The 24,159-nt window shown below is 40.6% G+C and overlaps 1 protein-coding gene across 5 annotated transcripts in view; it reads left to right on the top strand.

Moving 5' to 3' along the window:
- ppfia4 (PTPRF interacting protein alpha 4) overlaps window positions 1–24,159 on the top strand; it is a 71,754-nt gene that overhangs the window by 30,362 nt on the left and 17,233 nt on the right. For 4 of the 5 annotated variants that reach the window (XM_084928071.1, XM_084928074.1, XM_084928070.1 and 1 more), the window contains exons 3-6: window positions 21,130–21,231; window positions 21,368–21,532; window positions 21,959–22,033; window positions 22,954–23,025. In XM_084928071.1, coding sequence (XP_084784197.1) covers window positions 21,130–21,231; window positions 21,368–21,532; window positions 21,959–22,033; window positions 22,954–23,025 — 414 coding nt within the window. Of the gene's footprint in view, window positions 1–9,772; window positions 10,197–21,129; window positions 21,232–21,367; window positions 21,533–21,958; window positions 22,034–22,953; window positions 23,026–24,159 lie in introns of those variants that run through there. The other variant, XM_084928075.1, reaches the window with a different exon arrangement.

Raw genomic sequence — 24,159 nt, 5'->3', positions numbered from 1 at the left:
CATAAGGAAAGGGAATGGTACTTTGTGTGGGATTAAACCAGCGGGCGAAAAAGAAACTGTTATAGTAACTTCAGACATAAACACAATATAGGCACAAATGCAGGAAGAAACACACTAAATATTACACACACACACACACACACACACACACACACACGCACAGGATTTAAATCCTCATATCCCAAAATAAACAATCATTTTTTGGTAGAGCAAATACTGTAGATCAATGTAACAGTAAAGTATGATTGAGAGTGACCACTCTGTGTGTGTGTCCATGCATGCGTGTGTGTTTGAGTAAGTGACTGAGTGAATGAGTGCGTGAGCTTGCGTTACAAGGCTGAAGAGCTCCAGAAAGAAAAATCACATTTCATAAATAAATCATCCAGAGCCTTGTGATAGATGTGCGCACAAACACACACATGTGCACAATTCTGTAATGCTTCATACCATGGCCATCATAATACAGACCAGATTAGAGACGAATCATTTTTTAAAGAGCTGTCTGTGTGTGTGTGTGTGTGTGTGTGTGTGTGTGTGTGTGTGTGTGTGTGTGTGTGTGTGTGTGTGTGTTCACATTCCTAAGCTGGTGGCAGAGCCTTTCATGTCCTGCAGTCCAGAGCTCTGTGAACCAGGAATAACAACCTCTGAGGAATTCAGTCTCTAACATACAATTTAGCCGGAGCACTTTAATATCAAACAGTGTTATACTGGATGCTTATAAGATACCCACTCAGATATTTGCAAACTCAAGCCCTACCAATTTGTTAGCAGGCTAATATTATCCTTGGATATGAGCTATTTTCTGATTTATCAGCATTCATAACAGAAGACAATGACAGTTAAAAACGATGAAGCAATGTTATGCGTGTTGATGTTGCATAGTTTATCCTCCAGAGGGCACACTGCAGCTTCCCTCAAGGTGTTTGGAACAAAGACAACAACTTTAACAAATGTTAGCAAAAATTATTTATGTTTCACGTGTGTGAAAGAGAAAGTACCGAGATATCAGAATGTCTGATTCTTAAATCACTAAATATCGGTATCGGTCTGACAGATCGATTTATCAGTCAGGCAAAATGCACAAAATGAAGAAATAAATGGCCAGATATAGTATAGTTCCACCTATCTTGCAGCTATGTGTCTCTTTATTCCTACATGTCATTAGTGGATTACACTAGAGCCATTGTTGGACAATACTTCTTCATTTTAAGCCCTCACTTAACATGATCTTGTCATCAAACCATAAATCATAAAATTCTGACGACACTCAGAAAGAGATTTTCTTTTCACCATGTCTTTTGGAATAAAATGTTTGAATTACTATGTTCTGATGAATGAACAAAACTCACAGTAAAAATATACTGTAAATAAAGTATAAATACAGATAATATAGATACATATTATAATGTGGAAATGCTGGTTGAAGCCTTATAGCAGACAAACTGCTGTAAGCCAAACTGCCCTTAAATATACTGTGTTGTAAAACTGCAAACTCTCTCAGTGTAAAACACAATTTTCGGGATAGAGCTGTCACCATGAAATTCCGCTTGACATTAAAGCAATTATTGTGTGGATTACGAGCTGCTTGAAATTGTTACATTTGAAATATGCAAACAAAGCAACAAGCTAGTTTGCATAAATGTCACTAAAATTCGAAAGAACATGAAAAATGTTGCAGTGTGATTTTACAGCCATAATGCCGGCTCGTTGCCAACACGAGCCCCACAGTCTATGCTCCCATCCATGTGCTTTCAAGGACAGAGGCTGTGTGAGAAGGACGGGACAGCAGTGTGATGCCTCACTTTCAGGCACCATGAGAGGTGCTTGTTGTGGCTCTGTCATTATAGTTACAGTTATCGTAAACTTACACACACACACACGCACACACACACACATTCTCTCACCGGTGTAGAGTTACATCCTGCCACTGCAGTTTGCACTCTGTGAAGGGCAAGAGCAGCCTTCGTGAACTCCACAAACATGCACAAACACACACACTACTCATTACTCCTTGAGATTTTTAACTACATGAACCACTGGGAAGAGCACAGATTATTTAAAATTATGCCGGACACTCCTCTGGAGCAGTTTATTTACTCTGAGTATGAAGATTAATATTAATACAGCTGTGTTTGATGCTTTCCTCTAGAACCGTTATACACTTTCATCTGCAAAAACAGAGCAGCTGGGACAGATTGTGTGTGTGTGTGTGTGTGTGTGTGTGTGTGTGTGTGTGTGTGTGTGTGTGTGTGTGTGTGGTCTCTGGAGTATCAGTGTGCTAGTTTGTGTGTTTTTCAGGAAAAGACTCAGTGTATAGTAGGAGTGCATAAATAAAAATAATCAGTCAGTCTTAGTGTAACGCACTGGCTGGTTAGGAATTACTTTCTTTAGAATTTGAATTTAAAAAATAGGGTTAATGTTAATTTTTGTTTTATAAATGTGATAAAATTGTGATGTAAATTGTCCTTTCCCTTTGCGGGACAGACTGGTAAGTAATGTACTCTATGCAGAATCTGTGTAGATGTATTTACAACCCGTGTCCGTTGTTTGCAGTGATATTGTGCATTGTGTAAGTAAGAGGCTTCCTTCTGGGCAAGCCAAGAGCTTAAGGGGGGCAGGGTGAAGGTGAAGATGGAAAGACTCAAGCCACGCACTATGACTGAATGATGAGGACAGCAGGAGAGCGAGACAGAGCTGACACAAGTGCTTTAAACAGAGGCAGAAGAGAGGAGGTGGCAGAAAAAATGAGGATAGGAGGAGGAGGAGGAAGAGAATAGTGATGAGGAAGGTGGTGATGAAAAAGGATGGATGAATCTTCCCAGAGTGAGTTTGTGCCTGATATCTGTATAACAAATGGGGAAGAGCAATGTGAATACAAGTGCTTAATTTCTGCGTGAAATGATATAACAGCATCCTGCATTAAGCTGTTATAACCCAGAAAAATGTTTGCTGATTCAAGTTTACTGTGTACAAATGTATTTTCTCTAGGCGACAGACAGGGTTACTCCATCTGATTGTTTCAGTTTGTTGGACAGATATACAACTGATCATACTGGATTGGTGCTTTTGTGGTTAAAAACAGAAAGCTCACATTTTTACATATTGCTCAAAAATGTAAAGGAACACTTAGAAAACACATCAGCTCTCAATGGGAAAAACACATCATGCTGGATATCTGTACTGATGTGGACCGGGTGATGTGTTAGGAACAAAAGGGCACTGCATCATTTGGTGGAAATTAAAACAATCACCCTGCAGAAGGCTGAATTCAAAAACAACTCAAAAAACAATGATGCAGCAGCCTAGTTCATTTTGCCAAGATTTCATTGCAGCAACACAAAATGGTACTGTGTAGTTTGTACCAAACAGATGATGGATGGTGTTCTGTGGGACCAGCTCCTGAACAGTCTGAGGTCCAACTTGGTGGCGTCAAATGGACCAAAATATAATCAGTCAGATGATCGTGGGGGCCAATCAATGGTATCAATTCCTTCATCCTCCAGGAAATGCCTGCATGCTCTCACAGGACCAGCATAGGGTCTGACAATGAGTCCAAGGATACTAATAACTAATGGCAGTCAGGGTGTCGTTGCATAGCCTGTTGAAGAGATGACCCATCACCAAACTGATCGGGCTGCACAATGTAATAGGCAACTGAACGTTGTCCACGGCTTCTCCAGACCCTTTTCACATGTGCTCAGGGTGAACCTGCTCTCATCTGTGAAAATCACAGAGAGCTAGTGTTGGACATGACAAATTTGGTATTCTATGGCAAATTCCAGTTGGGCTCCACAGTGCCCAGGAGCCCTGTTTTTGATTGTTCTGTTAGAGACATTCACGTCAGTGACCTGCTGGAGGTCATTTTGCAGTGCTCTGGCAAAGCTCATCCTGTTTGTCCTTGCACAAAGGTCCTACTGATGGATTAAGGAACTTCCACGGCCCTGTCCAGCTCTGCTACAGTAACTGCCTGTTTTCTGGAATCTCCTCCATGTGCTTGAGATTGTGCTGGGAGAATCAGCAAATCTTCTGGCAATGGCATGTACTGATGTGCCATCCTGGAGGACTTGGACTACCTGTGCAACCTCTGTAGGGTCCAGGTATTGCCTTTTTGTCATAAACGGGCTGTGTGGAGGCAGATGAGGACCCAAACGCAAAACTCACGGAGACAAAAAGCTGAACTCAAAATCACTGCTTTATTGCAGGCTTCACAAAGAAACAGAACTAAACTGGGAATGCTAACTGAGGTCCGAGGGAACACAGAAAGGCACACAGGTTTGGGGAGGAGACATGCACATAAATACACGGAGGGTTAACGAGGGAAGTGGGAGCACACGGGGAACACAGCTGATACAGATATCATAACGAGACACGGCAGGAGTAACACAACACTGACGGGAGACTGTCAAAGTAAAACAGGAAGTACACAGAGGTGCAGACAGGAGGAGAGAGAGAGAACAGACATAACGGGCTGGGGAAAACATTGAATGAAACACAAGGAGGGGGCTCACAGATACACAGAGGGGCACACAGGGGGTAATCAAATAAGGAACATCTTAACAGAACAACCTAGGAACCACGGCATAAATAAAGAACAAAATACAAAACACACGAAAACTAAGAATGCTGGGCCAACATGGCCCAGGATCCTGACACTTTTGCTATCAGTAGTGACACTTTGCATAACCAAATGCAAAACTAGAGAAAATAAACAGTCAGAAAAGATGATGGGGGGAAAATGTCAGTGGCCTCCACTTGTAAAACCCTTCCTGTTTTGGTGGTTTTCTCATTGTTGCCCCTCTAGTTAATTTAATTAACACCAAAGCAGCTAAAACTGATAAACAACCCCATCTGCTACTTAACTAACCAGAGCAATATTGCAGAAGTTGAACTGACTTGATGCAATACTCTGATTAAAAAGTGTTCCTTTAATTGTTTTGAGCATTGCCCAGGAAGCTTTGTTGTTTTCCTGTTTTTAGGGCAAGCTAAATGTGCCAGCTGCTGGCATAAACCAGTATGAGAGTGGTACTGATCATGTCATTTAACTGTCAACAAACAAGTATATTTTGCTAGGCACCAGAACGCAGTTGTATTATTTTATGTTTAATGCTTTGTTTGGTTTGCACAAGTCTTTCCATGTGTTTGTTAATGCTTTGTTATCATGTGCTTTATTAGTGGTATAAATTGAAATTTTAATTGGAATTGATTGCAGTAACAAAATAAAGGCTAAGTCTGCATTTACCATTGTTTTGTTAGACTTGTGGACGAAACGACAACTATCATTGTAATGTTCTTTTTTTGGTGTCTGTATACACTGGGAAGGCTTAAATCCACCCTACACACCAAACCCATAACCTTTGTATAGATAATACATGTGTTCATTTGTTATTCATGATTGTGCATAGAGGTGGTGCCTTCTGCTCCATGTTACTGAATGTTAGGGTGTAAAATGGCCGCTCTCCATCGAGGGAAGTTTCAGCTGAGATTAGCTACGGTTGAGGGGGGAAAAAACAGGGAAGACTGGAAAGAGGAGAGAAAGAGAGAAGTGCAGAAGAAAAAAAAGAGGATGAGATCCTGTGCAGAGAGAAGCTAGAGTGGATTGAGTGTGAAAGAAGCAATCAGGTGCAGTTAGACAGCCGCAAAACAAGAAAGGGTGAAGGAGAAGAAACGAAGGAGAGAAAAAGCTGTGAGAGGCTGTCAGATAAAAAAAAAAAGTCAGAGGTCTAGCACTTCTGTGGATTCTGCTGCAGAAAATATGCTTTCAAATGTGTTGGGTTTCGAGTGTTTTTGACTGTGCTGCTTGCTGATGTTTGTGTGTCGAGTTGTTTCTGTGTTTTTGTCTCTGACAATAAATCCCAGGTTCTGCCAATACTGGCTCCCACTGATGTCAAGGAGTAGTTATCAACATGCAGCAGATTTTACTGGTTGTTGGAACTCTTGTTTTCCTGCATCTCCTTCTTCTCACTTCTGCAAAAGAACTACATGTGCACATGGTAACTTTTTTTTCCCTCTTTGAAAACTTTTGGCTGCTCCAAAGCTGTTTATGGAATCCTGAAATACCCATTTGACCTGTTTCTGTGTGAAAGTTTGTACGTGTTTGGTTTGCTACTAGTTTGTCTGAATACCTTGTGATGCCAGTAGGGGTCTCTGCCTCTCCACGTCACTCACCCGGCCACCAGTGGCGTCCGCTGCGTTTGGCTACTCAAAGAGGCTGAGGCACAAGCCTGCAGTAAGCTCTTGTCAGTTACCGTCGGAAGTCACCAAAAATCATTAAAGGATGTTTTGATGTGTGGAGACTTGTCTGTCTCACTGAGTCATCTTCTGTTCTCTCTTTCTCTTCTGCAAACCCCTGTTTCCTTGACAACCAGGTGCAAGCAAGTAGACCTGTAGACAGGAACCATTTTCACATCTTCTTCTACATTTATGCGATGCCACTCCCAGGGATTGGGATTTTAAATGAGTTTTATTATACATTTTTAGTGACTAAACATGAATGTGAGAGATGAAGAACAAGAGGAGAAGATGAGAATTAATGAGCACACAAAGTGTAATGAAATTTAAATGAAAATAGCAACAGGAGTTGTAACTAAATAGTCATTACATACAACGTAACCATAGTACCACTCAGCTGCAATGCTTGTGTGAACCAGTTTTAGCAACTGTGAATGACTGTATAATTTGAAACAGAATTACCTTAAGTGGACAGTTTATTTTTCTATATACAAAGAAACTGACTCCAGTCCACAGTAGCAGTGAATATGCTTGTAGCTTACCTGTTTACAAAGCAATACAGATACATACATAAAGGTTAAGATATGAATTTAATGGTTCGATAAGCTTAAACATGTTACTCTGGGGCGCTGTTATAGCTCGCTGGGTTGAGCAGGCAACCCATGCGCTGCAGGGTTATTACAGCTCAGGGCCATTTGCTGCATGCCTTCCTCTTGCTCACTCTCCCACCTTTCCTCTCCAGAATTAACTGTCATAATAAAAGCTAAAGAAGAAAAAAAACAAAACAAAAACATTATTCACAGATGCTTAATGTACATACAGTTCTGTGAAAAAAGTATTTACCCAGTTCCTGATTTCTTCTTTTTTTTAAATCATCAGACAACCCAAGTAAATACAGAAATGCAGTTTTTAAATGATAATTTCATTTATCAATGGAAAAAAAACTATCCTGAAAACTCTAGCTAGCTCTAAGTGAAAAAGTATTTACCCCCTAAACCTAAAAACTGGTTGGGCTGCACTTTGTAGCGAGAACTGCAATCAAGCATTTGGGGAGAACTGACACGTTATGTGTTATCTGAGAACACTGTAGATAAAATGTAAGACTGAGTTTTATAAAACCTTGCCTGCTAGGTTTTATGCTAGTCAGTTAATTCTAAGCAACTTTAGCAAAGTTGTATAACTTACAAGAGATAAAGAAAGAATTTGGAGGTAGCTGCTGTGATGTCACCTGTTGGCTTATGGACATCTGTACTGAAGGCCTAAGTTTGGAGTTATGGCTCTAGGTTTGTTTTGTGGAGTCAGAAGTGACGGTCAGAAGAGTGTGGAGTGCTATCAGCTAACCTGAACTACCTTGGTTAGCGAGGTGAAGCCAAGAACCGAAGGTTTGCATTACAAACACACTGCTAGCACTGAAACAATACTAAGATTTCACTCACCCCTAAAATAAAACTAAGGAGACAATGGGGACAGTCTTAGTATAGTAAGCTATATCATTTGTCTAAAAATATCATAAAAAAAAAATCTTCAAAAGGCACAAAAATAGTCATTATAGAATGACTCAAACTAGCCCAGGTGGCAGTTAGCAGACAGCTAGCAGCTATCAGCTGTGTCAGCGATCATCGTGTGGCACTCTCCTGTCAGTTTACACTGTACAATTTTGCACAGTGTAAACTGTAAAATACAAGTTTGTATTTCTTTGGTTGTACAGTCTGTGACACAACTTTTCCTAACACATAAAGTCTTAAATATCCAACATTTAGGTAAAAAAGAAGCTGCTTTTGCCTGCTCCCTTGTCACTAGGACTTACCACAGTGTGTTGCTCTGTATGTTTGCTTTGTCAGAGTTTTACACTGGATGCCCCTCCTGATGCAACAAAAGGGATTTCTCTTCTTCTCCAGTACACCTCCACAGGGATTTCAAATCAATACTTGATTTGTCTTTAGCTTTAATTCAGTGAGTTTTACACAAGTTTTGAATAAGTTTTGTAAGAATTACATCTACTTTCATACACAATCCACCATTTCCAGAGGCTCAAAAGATAATCGGAGAGTTGACTAACAAGCAGTTTCATGGCCAGGTGAGGCCTGTTTCCTTGGTATTTAATGACAAATGAAGCAGATGTAATAAGTTGATTCAAAGCCTTGAATATGTTTTTTTATAACATTTCAGGGTTAGATGTCAGTGCAAATGAGTAAGACCATTACACTTAAAACCACCAACATTGCCCAATCAACAGACTGGTTCATTCTTAAGAAGAAGAAATTCACAACAAAAGCCCTGAAAGACCACAGAAGAGTGCATGAATTATTTCCATGCATAAGAAAATCTTCACAATATCAGACCAAGTCAAGAATACTCTTGAGGAGGTAGCCATACTATTGTATGCTATCGTCATGTGTTCATGAATGGAAATACAGAGGACTTTTTTTTTTAAAAAAAGGCACAAACCACCGGTTACACTCACATCATCTGTCAAACATGGCAGTGGCACTGTTATTGATAACATGGCAGAAAGTGTGAATGACAGATCCCTCAAAATGCTGCAAAACTGACTGGAGATCAGTTGTACTGTAGCTTTTAAATCCTCAGTGTCAAGGTCAGTCCCCTGATCTCAAGCCATTACAGCGTGCGTTTCATCTATTAAATACAAAACTGAAGGCAGAGAGACCCTCAAGCAGTAATAAAGGAGGGAAATGAGTTTAGGAATTGCGTATAAATAAATTACATAATAGTATTTCCTAACCTTGCGGCAGCTATGCTTCAAAACTGGTCTTTTTAGAAACCAATTGATGCTGGTTATGTCTATGTTTTCTACACAGTGAATTGTGTTTTGACGTGACATCTTCATATTGGCACTGCGAACATTTCCAGTAATAGTGGTATAGTCGTAACCATAGCGTCCCAAGCTGTTAGCTGTGTTCAACTGCCAAGAATCATGTGGCTCCACTAATTAGGGGTCACGTGATCTGTTTAATTTGGTAAGTTTTAGTGATTATTGGAATTGTAAAATTATTATCACGACTCAGTTTATCCACAGAAAAATAAAAACAAACTAGCTTTGTGATCATAAAGCAGATTTAACAATCTGTATAAATCACCAGAGGGGCTTTCAGACCAGCCAAGTGCATGCACTGTGCTATTATACCGGGAGAGAAGGGACAAAGCAGGCTATCATTTATAAGTAGAAAGATTCGGCACACGCAATGTCACGCTGGAGGAAAATGGGTCTGTTGAATTTATGTTGAGTAAGCAGTGACTGGAGTTTTTTTTTTTTTATTAGGAGGAAATAGAGCGTTTAATTTCATGCTAATTCTCAGCATTACAGCCAAATGTGATTTAAAAACTCCCTCTGCACTAAGTGCCAGAACTTTCATGTCTGCGAGCAAGTGTATATGTGTGTGAGTAAGCAACACAGAACAGGTGGCCAGAGCCCCAAGTCCTCGTCTAAACCCTGCCCCTTCCTTCCTCTGTCAGCTGATGCGCTACGAGCTGCTCTCTCTCCTCCCTCCTTCATCCTCATCTTTCTTGTCTCATTCTGTCTTTATCGCTGACCAAATATCATACTTTCTTTTCCTCAGCCTGCCCCTGTTTATCCATCTCTCTACCCTCACTTTTTCTATTGCTCTCCCGCTCCCTGTTTTTGTATTCTTCTTTCCTGCCGTGTCTCATCCCAGGCTGTAATAATATCAGACTGACTAGTGGAGTGCTGTTGTCCGAGCGACTGGCAGAGGGAGCAGTACAGGAGTTTTATCTAGCCCTGCTGCACTCTTTGTGGACCAGGATTCTGAGGAATTATCCCTCCGTTCCACCATCCTCACCCCCTTTACCTACTACTCCTCATCCTCTTCCTGTCTCTCATTTTAAGGGGGGTCCATTTGAAGGCTCTGATATGTTTAGCATTCACCATGAACCCTACAGTCAAGATCCACCTTCAGAATGGGACCCACTTTAACACCTACATGTACCAGGTAGGGACTCGGCATTCATGCAGTGTTTGGATATTTCCAGTGAAGGATTGCCTTCAGCTCAAATAGCTCACTCTGCGGTCTCCACATGTCCTTGCCTGAGTATTGATTTCAGTGCTGATGGCTCTTTTCTAGGTCTGAGATATGGCCTTCTCTCCACCTCCTCTTCCTCCCTCCTCCTCCTTCCTTTTCACCACTATGCCTCAATCACTCTGCAAAGAATGATTAATGCCTCGCAGTAAAGCAAATTGCATATTCATTTAGAAATGTGGGTACACCGTCACCAACAGAGCTTTTCACTGGTTCATGTGGTTAGTAGCACGTTTTCAACTTCCATTGTTTGTGAATATAATAGAGATAGATATCTGTCATACACTGATTATGAACTCTCTCTTTTTCTGTGACTGCTGTGCATGCTTGACTTGCCTTATGCTTGTTACGGCACGCGTGCAAGAGACAGACTCTACTGATGCGCAACAAAAACTCTTTGTGCTTCTCCTTTCAACCGAGCAGAGGAAGTATTCCCCTCTCATCCTTCCTCTCTTTCTTTTGTCCCCTTTTCTGGCACAGGTTTTGTTTTGCTTTGATGAAGAAAACTCTGATACACGAATGGATGCTATTCTGGGTTTAGGCCTTCAATGGCACGGAGGAGGAGGAAAGAAAGTTGGGAAACTTGGAGGGATTTGACACCTATTTGCACGCTGAATGTGATATTCTGAAACACGGAGACATGCCCGATGTGCCAGCTATGCCATCTTGTGCAATACAATACACCGTGCCATTTTTGTGCTCTGAAATCTCGCTGTTTTAAAACTTTTGATATGCATATTTTTACAGCAGACTTTCTCCTAGGTTTTATTTAAAACCCTCAAAAAATAATTTAAACTATTTTCACTTTGATTTTTATCAGTGTTTTAGAAAACTACATATCTGGGGAAGTTTTGTCCTTTTATTTCTAAGGTGCTTTGCCTGCACTTTAACATATTTCTGTAAAAATCCAGGTAAGCTTGTACATGAATTCTTTAAGAGTAGTCCTGAATACTATAAATGGTGTAAGTGGTGATGCCTTTGAAGACAATAATATCAACAGAAAGCTAGGTAGGTGCAAGGACGTATGGGAATGTAAATGTTTAAGATCAAAATGTTAATTTAGAAGTTTTTGTTATTTCAGTTCATTAAACTTTGATTGGAGTGGACGTGTAATATGGAATCTGGCAACTTATACTAAGGTTTAATACTGGTCAACGAAAAGGACCAAGACTCCTGTAGACCTCTGGCTAGATTTAATATGGTGGGAAAAAAACTACAACATTTCTGTAATTGTACAATTCAACTACAAATACATGGACAGGAGCATAAACTAATAAGCTCATTATCTAGATCACCATCAGAGCATTAAAATAGTGTGATGGCAGCCAAACAGTTAACAGTATTAAGCTTCAAAGCTTGTATTCTACAATAATAGAGAGAAAACCCCAACAGTCAAAAGACCCCCTTTGACCAAGCACTTGCCGATAATGAGAGAAAAAACTCCCTTTTAACAGGAAGAAACCTCCGGCTCAGAACCAGGCTCAGGGAGGAGCAGCCATCTGCCGTGACTGGTTGGGGGTGTTCAGAGGAAGACAGGACCAAAGACACAATGTGGAAGAGAGCCAGACATTAATTCATTCATTTCTTAGAGTTAGAAACTGTAAAACAACAATTTAACTTTGTCAAACTTATTCGCCAGTACTTTAACAGGGAAAACAGCGTAGGCTGAATTATGAGCAATTCAGCCTACGCTGGTGCAGTGGGACAGATGTATTTTAATACATGGCTGGGACAGATGTATTAAAACACATCTGTCCCAGCCATCAGGGTTCGTATTGTTGTTTAGTTTCCACACTGTGCCTTCTGTAGGAAAACTTTCGGAAAAGTTTTTGGTTATACTCGTGCCTCCAGAGCATCAGTCTGAGCTGGGATCTGTCAAGTGCTGCAGTCAGCTGCTGCTGCTGCATCCTTCCCCAGTCTCAAGTGCTGTCACGCCATCATACAGAAGGAAAACCTCTCAGCGGCTTTGTGCATGTTTGTGTTGTAGTGTGTGCAACAGAATGTATCTGCATTCATTTGATGAAATGTTTTATGCAAAGTTTGTCTGCTGCTCAAACACTTTCCTAATGAGCTGTTGCCATGGCGTTGGCAGCAGTGTGAGAGGTGGCGTCATGGCAACAGATTACTCACTGGCTACTTTAGGGCCAACACCCCAGCTAGGTGTTGTTTCGTCATGGCTCTTGTGTAGGTTCGCGCTTTTGTGTCTATATGTGTGTCTGTGTGTGTGTCTGTGTGTGTGCGTGCTGATTAAGATTTGCCAGAGGAAGGTCGAGTCCACCTTTCGGCTGTTTGCCACCTCGCTCTTCCTCTCTCTGCAGTGGTGAAGAGTTACAGAGCTGTGATATCTGAATCTCTCCAGGGACTCACTCATTCTCCAGTCTCTGACCCTGCATTCATCTTTGCTGTGGCATCCCTTGGTGAATTACCAAGATTTACATCACAGTTGGTGTAGACAGTTGTCTTTTGATGTGTGCATGTGAAAGGAATTTAGTCAGTAGACATAATCTCTGATATTGTATTGTAGCTTGCTTTTCTTTGCCTCTCCACAGCAAATGAACAGTTCTGTGGTTTAAATCTGAAAAGATTTAGCCTCACCAGTGCATTATCATGAGTGTGCATTGTATAACTTTATGCAGAAAAAACACTTGATATCTTGGTGTATTTGCAACAGCTGTTCAGCTAGACTTTAGTGAACTCTATAGGCAGAACTGAACTTTTTCACTGCTATTGCTCATCCACAGACAGAAAAGTGGGTAAACCAAAACTATTTATAGTCATAATTGTGACAGAGAGCTGAATACTGCTGCTCACTTATTGTCGCTTTTGTCTTTACCCTAGCTTTAACAACTCTTCTTGATATAGCTGGTCAGCTTACATCATACCATTTAAAAGATTGCAAACAATAAAATAAAAGAAAATATGAAAAACAACATAAAAATACAATTAATTTAGGATTCAAGATTATAGAAGATACAAGAAGCAAATTAATTAAAGCAACTGAAAACAGAAGCTAAATAATTTGCAAAAACGAATTTATCGAGGAATTCATTGTTAGGGTGCACTGTGTAGAAATCGGGGTGGTTGGAGAAAAAGAAAAACTAACCACCAGTCATCTAAGTGCAGTATGAACGTGCAGTAAAACGCACTGGACCAAGTTTAATATTACCCATAGCACTAGTGTAGCATAGAAGTGATGTACATTGGCAGTTCGCCAATGATGGCCTTATATAGAAACCGTAGCATGTGTCTGTCAAATCCCTTGGCCACAGAGACCATGCAACTTTTTCATATAAGATGCCGTGATGAGTACAATAAACATCACCATAGAATAAACCTAATGACATAATGATAAACAGTGTCCAAATTGATGTTTAGAATGTGTATCTGTTTTGTAGAGATGTAAAATATATTCAAGCTGCTGATGTGCGAGATCATAAATTAGCATAAATGATATCATGTAACACAACCCTGTCCTGTGAATCATGTGAATATGATGTGATGTGCGAATGTTTACAGCTTCACTCGCTTTCCTGTCTTGCTTAGTCACAAGTGTCCCTTGTTTCCTTTCCTTCCACCTGCTGATGCTCAGAGAGGAACTGCTTGACCTCAGCGCGTTCAAGCTCTGGCAAGCGTCCATTCATGTTTGCTTTGGCTTCACTCTCTGTCTTGTAAATCCTGTCACACATTTTAGAAGTACAACTGATCAGTTTATAAATTCATTCTAAGGACACAACGTCCAGGAGTATCAAGTGAGATAGTTTACATTTCTGTGAATTTTTGACTCTCGTTAACAAATCCCAGTTTGCCAACGAGCTGTGGAGACACTGATGAGAATTTCTGCACGTAAAAAAAGAGTTGGAAAAGTCACAGTGTAGTGGGTTAGTGCCAAATTGCCAGATTTTCACTGTTAGCATCATCGTGGTCCATTTATGTTTGTGTGCTCCTATATCAACAAGCATACTGTTAAGTGATATTACCAGAAGATAAATGAATTACTCCTACTGTAGTCCAGGACATGTTGATACTGTTTCAGTAGATTCTAAGATGTATAAATTCAATTTAAATCTCTTAAATCTTGAATGAAGTTATATAAGGACATAACACTGTCAAAGCAGATTAAGAGGAAATTCTGTGTTTTCTTTGACTATGATTGACTGTGGCAGTATGATAGTGTGGTACATGATGGTGCACTGTCATCTCACAGCAAAAAGGTCCGAGGTCTGAATCCACTGTCTGACTGGAGCCTCTCTGTGTGGTGTTTGCATGTTTTCCCTGTCTCTTCTTGGGTTCCCTTTAGACACTCTGGCTTCCTCCCAAAGTCCAAAGACATGCATGTTAACTTAATTGCTGATTCTGAATTGGCCGTAGGTGTGAGTGGTTTTCTGTGTTAGCCCTGTGACAGGCTGTACCCTGCCTCTTTCCCTTTGACAGCTGGGATTTGCTCCAGGCCCTCTGCGACCCTTAATTGGATAAGCATAAGAAAATGGACAGATGGATGGATTGAATATGATTGATGTATTAATTTATTAAGGATCACAGTCAGAGAAGGTGCCACGCTGGGTATTTTCACAGTGATTACATCAATAAGAATAGAAATTAAAAGGTCTATTTCATTACTTTCCAATCTCTTATACAAGTAACTGGGAAATTTAAAAGCCAAAGATCAGCCAGTGGAGAAAGTCTTGGATTCCCTTTATGTGGTGCAGAATACTAGAAAGCAGTATTCCCCTGGTGTTGAGTGTATAAAGAGTTATAGTCAGTGCTGGGATTTGGTCTGATGAGCAGTACTTTTAACTTTAAGAGCAGAAATGAAATACTGCATAGTTCACTGGGATACATTTAGAGGAATTAAATAACAAAAGAAGAAGGAAGGGCTCTTTCTACTGCTGCATCTGGAATGAAGAGTAGTGTGATGTAGTGTTGACAAGGTGTTAAGGTGCGAAGGGCCAGTATCTGTCATGATCAGGTCCTCTGAACTCAGTCAGTTTTCTCACACAACAGAAAATAACTGGCAAGGTGAAATATAACCACGTCAGTTCTGATGACCACCTCCTAACCCCTCTCCCATACACACACACACACACACACACACACACACACACACACACACACACACACATAATTCACCAATAAATTCCACAATCTCACAACGCTTTACCTTTGATGCTGAGACAATGACCATCCAGCAAAGTGAGCTCTACTGTTATTTTGACATTGACTGTATCCTCCATATCTGTTATCATGGATGCGAGAGATGTGAATGAGCAGCTGAGGGGGCGGCCTCAGATATGGTTCAGGTGTGTGGTGTAGGTCGAGTCCCCATAGTACCGACCTCTATGCACGCTGCACACATACAACGAAAACACAAAAATACACTCACACACAAGTAGAAAAGGATAACCGCAGCCACAATAAATCTTATACAGCTTTTTTGAATTGCATGTGTGTGTGTGTGTGTGTGTGTGGTGGGGGCTCTTTTAGCCCTTTTTTTTTATCTGACTCCACTCCAATCTTTTGCCTTCTCCTTCTCTGCACACACACACACACATACACACACACACACACACACACACACACATATACACACAGCATTTTTTTCATCCTTTAATCCCAAACTGCTTAAGGAAGGGAAAGGGAGAAATCCCTTTACAATGTCTGGGCTCAGCAGTGTTTGGTAACCACTTGCTATCTTACATTGTGGTTGGAGGCAGCCGTGTTCCTCCAGACACCCGGAGTCTTCTCTCTCGGCTCTGTACAATATGCACCCTGACAGATGTCAAAGTTTTCGTCAGCATGTATTGTGCCGTTGTTTCGGAAACGTTAACCTTTTCTTTTTTCTTTGTGTTTTGAGTGGTGAAGGTTATATAGTGCGTTTGGTTTTGAAAAAGAGCACAAAGTCAAAGGCAGTAACGGCAGTTAAAAGGAAGTCATTCAGCAGATAATGTGTTATATGTTACAGGTGTTTTTTATATACTTTATAAATACTCCAAATCATGCATCCGTATCTTTCCTTCATGACGGTGCATGTTTCCCCCATTTGCATTTTCTCTGTGTGTGTTTGCTGTTGTCTTTTTTACATGTTGCGATTGGGAGAGAGATGAAGGGATGAAGAGATGAACTAGAAAACGCAAGAGGTTGCCTGTTGAGCCTTTTTTGTCATGATTGAAAGAGAGAGCGAGTTCTAACATCTGTTGGCGGATTTGGGCCGAGCACGTCTATTGATGCACCCCTGTGGACCCTGTGGAATAAGGGAAAGTAAAATGAACAAGCTGACCCATTTTCCCCTTTCCTCTTGTCACTCGTTTCCTCTCTCGATCCTATTCATTCCTCCCCTCTGCTCCAAAGTCATTTTTTTTATTATTATTATAATTTTTTTATATATATATTTTTTTTGCTTGCAGCACACCAGAGAGGATAAATAGAAATGCAGAGATCAATATGTTTATTTATATATGGTGTGTGGGTTTGTTTTAATGTATTATTTAGATAATAATGACCCAGCTGAGTTGCAGCTGGGTCATTATAGAAGAGAATCTGCCTTTCCTGCTGGATGTAATGTTGTTTTTTTATTAAAAAAAAGTTTTTATATCTCATCTGTATGCTGGAGTCAGATGACAGAATAAATATTAAAAGCACCAAGCAAAATTAAGAGACGCATATCTTTTTTTTCTCATGACATTCAAATTACTAATCCATGCAGACGTGTTAAATATCACAAACGTGTGGCACAGTGGTAGACACTGGCAGAAAGAGCAGCATCATTAGTGTAAAGCTAAAGGTAAGACTGAAATGTGGGGCTAATTAAAAGTACTGAGAGCAGTGTGGGTCATCCCCCTACATCAGCTACTGACATCATTAGCCTCTTCAAAGTTTACAGTAACAGAACTCGGATAAAATTTCATTTCCCCACTAAGATGCATTAACCTCTTGATTAAAATTTAAATCAAACTTACAAATGCAATGCATGATATCTTTATTTATATTTAGTAGTTCATCCTCTCTCATATAAATGTGCGTTTTTATCTTATAATGCTAGTATAATATTGCAGAGGGTCTCTAGAGATTCTTCAGTAGTGATAATTTATCAGCACATCTGCTTTGCTGGTGAAGGCCAGTGCAAATGGGGCATGTCTTGGAACATATTTTCACACCTGTCAGTGTATTGCCACTGTGGTGCCAGTTTCATGTAGGGCTGCAGTTGTGGAACATTTCCATTCTAACTTTAAAAAACACATCTCCTAGTCAGGGCTGGTGTTTAGGTCATCTGTGCAAAACGTGAGATCAGGAGTGCGGTGTCGTAGCTGCAGCAAGCTTCAGGAAAAAGCATATGTTTGTAAGTGGATGTGTGTGTGTGTTGGACAAGCAGAGAGACCGTAAGCCGCTGGGTATTGGTTTGGACTACAGCCGAGCTCACAGGAAATGCCAACAAAGCACCAAGTGACATTCAGACAACATGGACAAAACAAACGCACACACACTCGAGCACACACAGATGCACAGACTTCGGTGAACAAACAGCTATCCAATTTTTGTTCCAGTGTGATCGATTGGGGAAAAATATTAAAAATCAACTTCCAGCAGGAGATGTGTGTGCCACCGACTGGGTCTCTGATGTAGAGTGTAGCAGCAGCACTTTTAGTACCTCATCTAATCGAGTACATCTAATCGATTGCAGACAGAATAACAGAAAATCACATAGGAAAGTGGATTAGATGTGGGGCTGTGAGACCAGGAAGCACCCTCTGACATAAGGATTGACTTCACATAGGTTACATTAACCATTAATAACACTAGTGGGGTGGGTGGCTATAGCTCAAGTGGTAGAGCAGGTCAGCTACTAATCGGAAGATTGGTCTGTGTGAATGAAATGTCTGTGAATGGTAGATAGAAGCATTTACATAGAGCATAGAAATAAATGCTTGTGTGAATGAGGCAAGTTGTGTAAAGTGCTTTGAGTGCCCAGTTAGAGTAGAAAAGCATTATATAAGAACCAGTCCATTACCATTCACCACTAGTGCATAAAAAGCCATGTGGTGACACATCACCTTTCCTTCCACTGATCAAAAGATTACAGTGAGAACCTGTTAAAGCCTTTCTTGATTTATCTGAGTTTAACAGGATGTGGACCATTATCTCTCAAACCAGTGCATGTGAAGACGTGACAGTATCAGAATTAGCATGGATGTTGTATGTATTATGTATATGTTATTATTATGTATTATGGTTGTAAGGAGGTAGGATGAGCTGCATTGTGTTAACTCATATTCAGATTCATATACTCGTAAAGTACATTGTGAGGTACAGATAGGCCAACAACTACTTTTGTGTAACGTCTACACAAACCTTTTTACTGCTGTCATTTAAAGCACTAGTTTGCCCCCAAAATGAAGCATTGTATGGTCAGGTGAAACTCCATTAAAGTTTATGTACTATAAAAGAATCAAACTTACGGCAGAAAACCGCAGTTCTATGACAGCCATCTCCCAAACTATTAAAGGTAATGGAGCCATCTATTTACGGCGCCAAAAGAGCATAAAATGTCCATCAAATTTATAATGTGTGGGACATTTGCGGTTGCTTAGAAAGGGAGCGCTGATATCTCTAGTAGATTTGGAGACTTCTGTGGCAGTAGGAACAGAGAAGAACACTTTTTGTATTAAAATTTTAACTTTCAAATGTGCATACACACGCTAACATGTTAACAAGCCAGTAAGCTTAGCCAGTTAGCTTAGCTAAACAATAAAGACTGAAAATTGTTTTAAAAAGCCATGCTCTATCCAAAATTAAGAGCAATAAAACATTTTTTAAAAATTTAAATCTTTATCCTTTAAGCTCGGGTCCTCTACCAGTGGCCTGCTAGCCTGAGGGTCCTGTATAGTATCTTTGCTGTTCCTTGGACTCCGCTCTTCTGGAGATTTCAGATGTCAGTCCTGGGATCTGCTGGAGCCACTCCCAGCCCTTGGTCATTCTTGAGCTTCTTGTGTTCCTTCTTCCTGATACAGGAAGAAGCTACATCTATCGCTACGGCTTTCTTCCTCTATGACTGTTAGGTGTAACTTTTTAAAGCTATCATATCAGGCTTTGCTTGACAAGAAATGAAAAGCATGTTTCCCAAAATTCCTAATGATTGTTCGAAACTATGTTTCAGCCTATTTTATGCATCACTCCTCCTCATAGCAACTGTGTTATTGTCTGTACTATGTTACACATAGTACAAGCGGCCTAAATGTACAAAATGGCTGAATATAAGAAGTCTTAAAGAAACTGAGTGGATCGCCCAGAAACCAAGCATCAAGGCACTCATTGTTCAAGGTTTTCAAATGCAGCATTAAAGGACATTCAGTGCTTGCAAGTAGAGCAGGGCGATATGACCAAAAATATTTATCACGATATACATTTGAAAATTTGCGATAACGATATAACTGACGATATAATTGACACTAGACAAAATACTTTACAACTCCACAACTTTATTAGTGCAAAAAAAACACATCGATGTATTTTCACTTAAACAAGCAGCTTTTTTAAGTGCATTAAAGTTATATAAAAAATTAACAGTGCAAATGCAAATCCTTGCTGACAGTTTAACCAAAAGGCATTTCCAGTGGAAATTGGCCGACATATCCTCAGCATAACCATGTATAATATCCACAAAACTTAAAAAGAGGTTATACACACACAATACGCAAATATTATGTTGAAGCACAGTACGTATCACTCCGCGAGACGTGTCGTACTGAAACATTTGACAGATTTTCGTGTACGACATAAAATCGTTTCGAGGTCAGTAAACACAACCAGAATTCATAAATAAGGCACACGGGATTATAAGGGGCACTGTCAATTTTCAGAAAAATCAAAGGATTGATTTTAAGTGTGCGTAATAACGACGGCCCGCTACCAAAAATAGTGCTTTGTTGTGTATCTGACGGATGAAAGCCAAACCAGTTCCACACCACTGAAGTTGCAGCATTTTTACAAACCAATTCTGGTTCATCTGTTTCATTCAATGACCCGCTTTCGCTCTTCTCATTCTGTGTCGCTGCCATGTGCGTATGTAAACAAAGGCACTGCGCATGTTTTACCCATATCTATCGCGATATTTTATTTTCTTATCGTTGCCCAACATTACACCGGTATTACCGTGAACGGTATGATATAGCCCAGCCCTACTTGCAAGTACGTAAAAGCTTCAGTGAAGTGTATAGCCTTCTGTCAGTAACTGAGGTTGGTGTATTATAAATGACACCTGGCGGTGTTCTCATCATTGTCAGTTCTATAATTTATAGAAATGACACTTGCAAGAACTGAGAGACTTTTTCACCGTGGAACAAACTTGTTGTTTCATGAGAAGTTCGTAATCTTATCTGTAGTAGCACTGACGTGACCCCACCAACAATACAGCAATGTAAGGGCCAGAAAATTACCCAGACACTGAGGTAGGCAGAGTGGCACAGCTCACATTTTGTTTATTCAGCTCAGATAGTGCTGTTTTTGTACCTAGTGAGTCATGGAATTTCCAGCCTCTTAGACAACCTCTTATCGCAGATGCACAGAAAAAATTTTCCCAGACATCATCTCTCACACAAGAACACTTTTCTTTTTGGAGAAGCCACCCTAGACTGCCCATTATTTAAGTGTGCCCTGACATCCCCTGCTGATAATGTGTTCCTCTTGTTTGTGCTTGTGTCTGGCCACCAAACAGCTCGGCCACATGCATACACTCTTTAACTACGAGACTGCAGCTGGATTCGTGCTCAGTTAAACAAACGCACTCAGCCATTACCTCGATCAGTGATACAGTATTAACCTCTGTATGGGTGTTGTGTGTGTATTTGTTGTGTAGGAGTTTGCCACCCTCACAAAGGAGCTGAACATATGCCGCGAGCAGCTGCTGGAGAAAGAGGAGGAAATATCTGAGCTGAAAGCAGAAAGGAACAACACCAGGGTATGTGTGTCTATGTGTGTGCGTGTGTGTCTTTGAGGGCGTGCGTGTGTTTGACGCTGATGAAAACAAAAATGTTTCTGGAATTAGAATTCTCTTTGGTCATGCATACATTGGTGTGTGTCTGTTCGTGCTGTAGCTGCTGTTGGAGCACCTGGAGTGTCTGGTGTCTCGTCACGAACGTAGTCTGAGAATGACAGTGGTGAAAAGACAGGCACCCCCACCATCTGGAGTCTCCAGCGAGGTGGAGGTCCTCAAAGCTCTGAAGTCGCTCTTTGAACACCACAAGGCTCTGGATGAAAAGGTGGACTCTCTCGCTCGTTCTCACACACACACACACACACACACACACACACACACACATACACATAGTGCATGATTGAGGTTAGTTCTGACAAGTAAATGACAAATCTAGAAACTTGAGGACACAATATCTTAACAGTTTCTTGCTTCAAATGTGTCTTTTAACAGAATTTTTGCCCTTTTTCACTGTTTCTTTGTTATTGATGAACCTCTGTTTAGGACAAAAACAGACAGTGGCTGAAGTCATGAGACTTTATTAAGAGAAAACAGCATTGGCAGCAGAATTGGACAGCAAATGGATGCAGATGAAAAAATAATCTGACTCTATATTAATATAAAAGTGAAAACTAAAAATCATGTAGTTTAGATTGCTTTGCCTTGAAAGCTAAAAATAACTGATTAAACGTGTGGACGGTGTGTTTGGCAGGTGCGAGAGAGGCTTCGGGTGGCTCTGGAGAGGGTTGCCACCCTGGAGGGGCAGCTAGCAACTACCACGCAAGAGGTGAGTAATGCATATCTATGTGCAGAGTTTTTGTGTGTGTGTGTGTGTGTGTGTGTGTGTGTGTGTGTGTGTGTGTGTGTGTGTGTGTGTGTGTGTGTGTGTGTGTGTGTGTGTGTCGTTGATGGTAAGTAAAACATCTGCTCAATCCCTAGTTGACATCTGGTAATGCCTCGAGTGTGATCGGATATACAATTTGCGTATCACGCTGTGTGAGAGTCTCTGTCTTCTCAATCCTCTGTTCATATACATAAAACATCTATGTATAGATGTGTGAAACATAGGGCTCAGGGGCAAGACTTGTCCTCGCAAAGACTCCAATTCGGCCCAATTAGGCTTTGGGAAAGGTGAAGGAGCGCATAGATTTAGAACTTTTAACTCTATTTTAATACGTTTCCAGCCTTTTCTATTGATAAAGACCTCCCCCGTTGTTTTTCACTACCTACTATACAAATATCTACCGAAAAATTTGTCTTCAGCAAACAGATCTTTTAATGTAATTTTACACATTTATCATGTAGACAAACTGAGACATGTCGTTGAAATTAATACTTATCGGGGATTAAATGTGTAGCTAAATGTCTTTACACCGATGTAAAATGGGTTTGACATTCCTGATTTATACATTAAAAGGTAAACAAAGAACAAATTCTTAATTTGATTCAAAATCAAACCTTGTTACTGTAAATTGCACTGATCAAAGAGTCTTATTTGACTAAAGCGAATCCTCCTTCGCACCTCTTTTCTTTTTTTTTTGAGCATTATTCATATTTGCAGATATGTAAAACATGAGAGATCTTGTTGTCTGGCAGCCATGCTTCCCTTTGGGAGGCTGGGTTCTGTTCTTGGATCGACTAAGTGACAAGAAAAGTAAGTACGTTTATTCAGTGTTCTTTTTTTGGTCTTTTTAATCTACATTGCAGTTGAACATGGTGAGACAGAGGAAGGATGGTGACTCAGTGGAGCGAACAGATGGATCCAAACCTACATGGAAGGTCTTCCTGGCTGTGTGATTGTTTTTGTGCTATGTGTTTTATTTTGTGCCTGCTGATAGTATTTGTCTGCCCGTCTGCTTTTGTATCTCCTTTCTGTCTTCCTCCTACACAGTGACCCACACATATCTATACACAAAGGAGCCTAAGGTAGCATAAATCTTCCTTTACCTTTCTGATCGCGAAAAAGGATTACTAACTCTTGCCCTTCATTCAAGCCTGGTTTGAGGCTGGGGCTGAAACAAACACGTGTGACTGTGAGTGGATCAGATAGAAAAACCAAAGATTTACATCTAAAAAGAAATGTATCAACTTTTTATTAAGAAAAAACAAAAGCATGGAGGATAGGCAGTGGGGGAGAAAAGAAGAGAGAACTGGCTAGAGTGTGGCCATTAGTGGGGTGAGTGCCGTTTAGATGTCACAAAGTGTGAAGTGTGCAAACACACACTCTGTTAGGACATTTATCGATGACACCCGCTGCACTGCTGACAGCCACTGCCCTGCAGTGTTTTGCCACAAGTTCTCACTCCCAACTCATTACATGCAGATGCTTTGTCAGGAACCATTTCTTGCTACACAAGGGGTACCCCCATGAGAGCGTTTTCCATTGCACAGGACCACCTATAGTGTCAATTTTCCACATGAGGAAGAACAAAAGCCAAACCAGAAAAGTTTGTCTGCCTGGTACAGTTTTTTTCATTTTTATGCCTTTTTTTTGGTTAGGTTTAGGCATTAGATTGCGCAGCTAGGTTTATTTTAGCTTTAAAATATGCCATTTCACAACATAAAAGATTCAATATAAGGCAAAAATCTCTTTTTCTGTCAAGCACCTCTGACATTTTCTTGGCTACAGCAGTTACCTGCTCCTAGTGTCATCACTGCATGTCCCCCGACAATGACAACATCACCACATGCCTTTGGCCTTATCACATCTGGGACTTCTGTGTGACCTCTGCTAGCCCACCCTGCACTGTGAAAAACGCCGCTAAAGCCGACGAGTCCTGACAAGTTGAGAGTGAGAACGGACTGATGTTGCAACCAGCCCTCAGTGAGGAATATTTTTATTCAAGAAAGCGCAAAATTAAAATGCTGTTGTCAGCATTTACTCTATCCAAGAACATTACAGGGTCCTACACA

The sequence above is a fragment of the Perissodus microlepis genome, chromosome 5, assembly GCF_051167445.1.
Source record: "Perissodus microlepis isolate ML-2025 ecotype Zambia chromosome 5, ASM5116744v1, whole genome shotgun sequence".
In the NCBI taxonomy this organism is placed as follows: domain Eukaryota; kingdom Metazoa; phylum Chordata; class Actinopteri; order Cichliformes; family Cichlidae; genus Perissodus; species Perissodus microlepis.
This window is presented reverse-complemented; position numbering and strand designations above follow the sequence as displayed.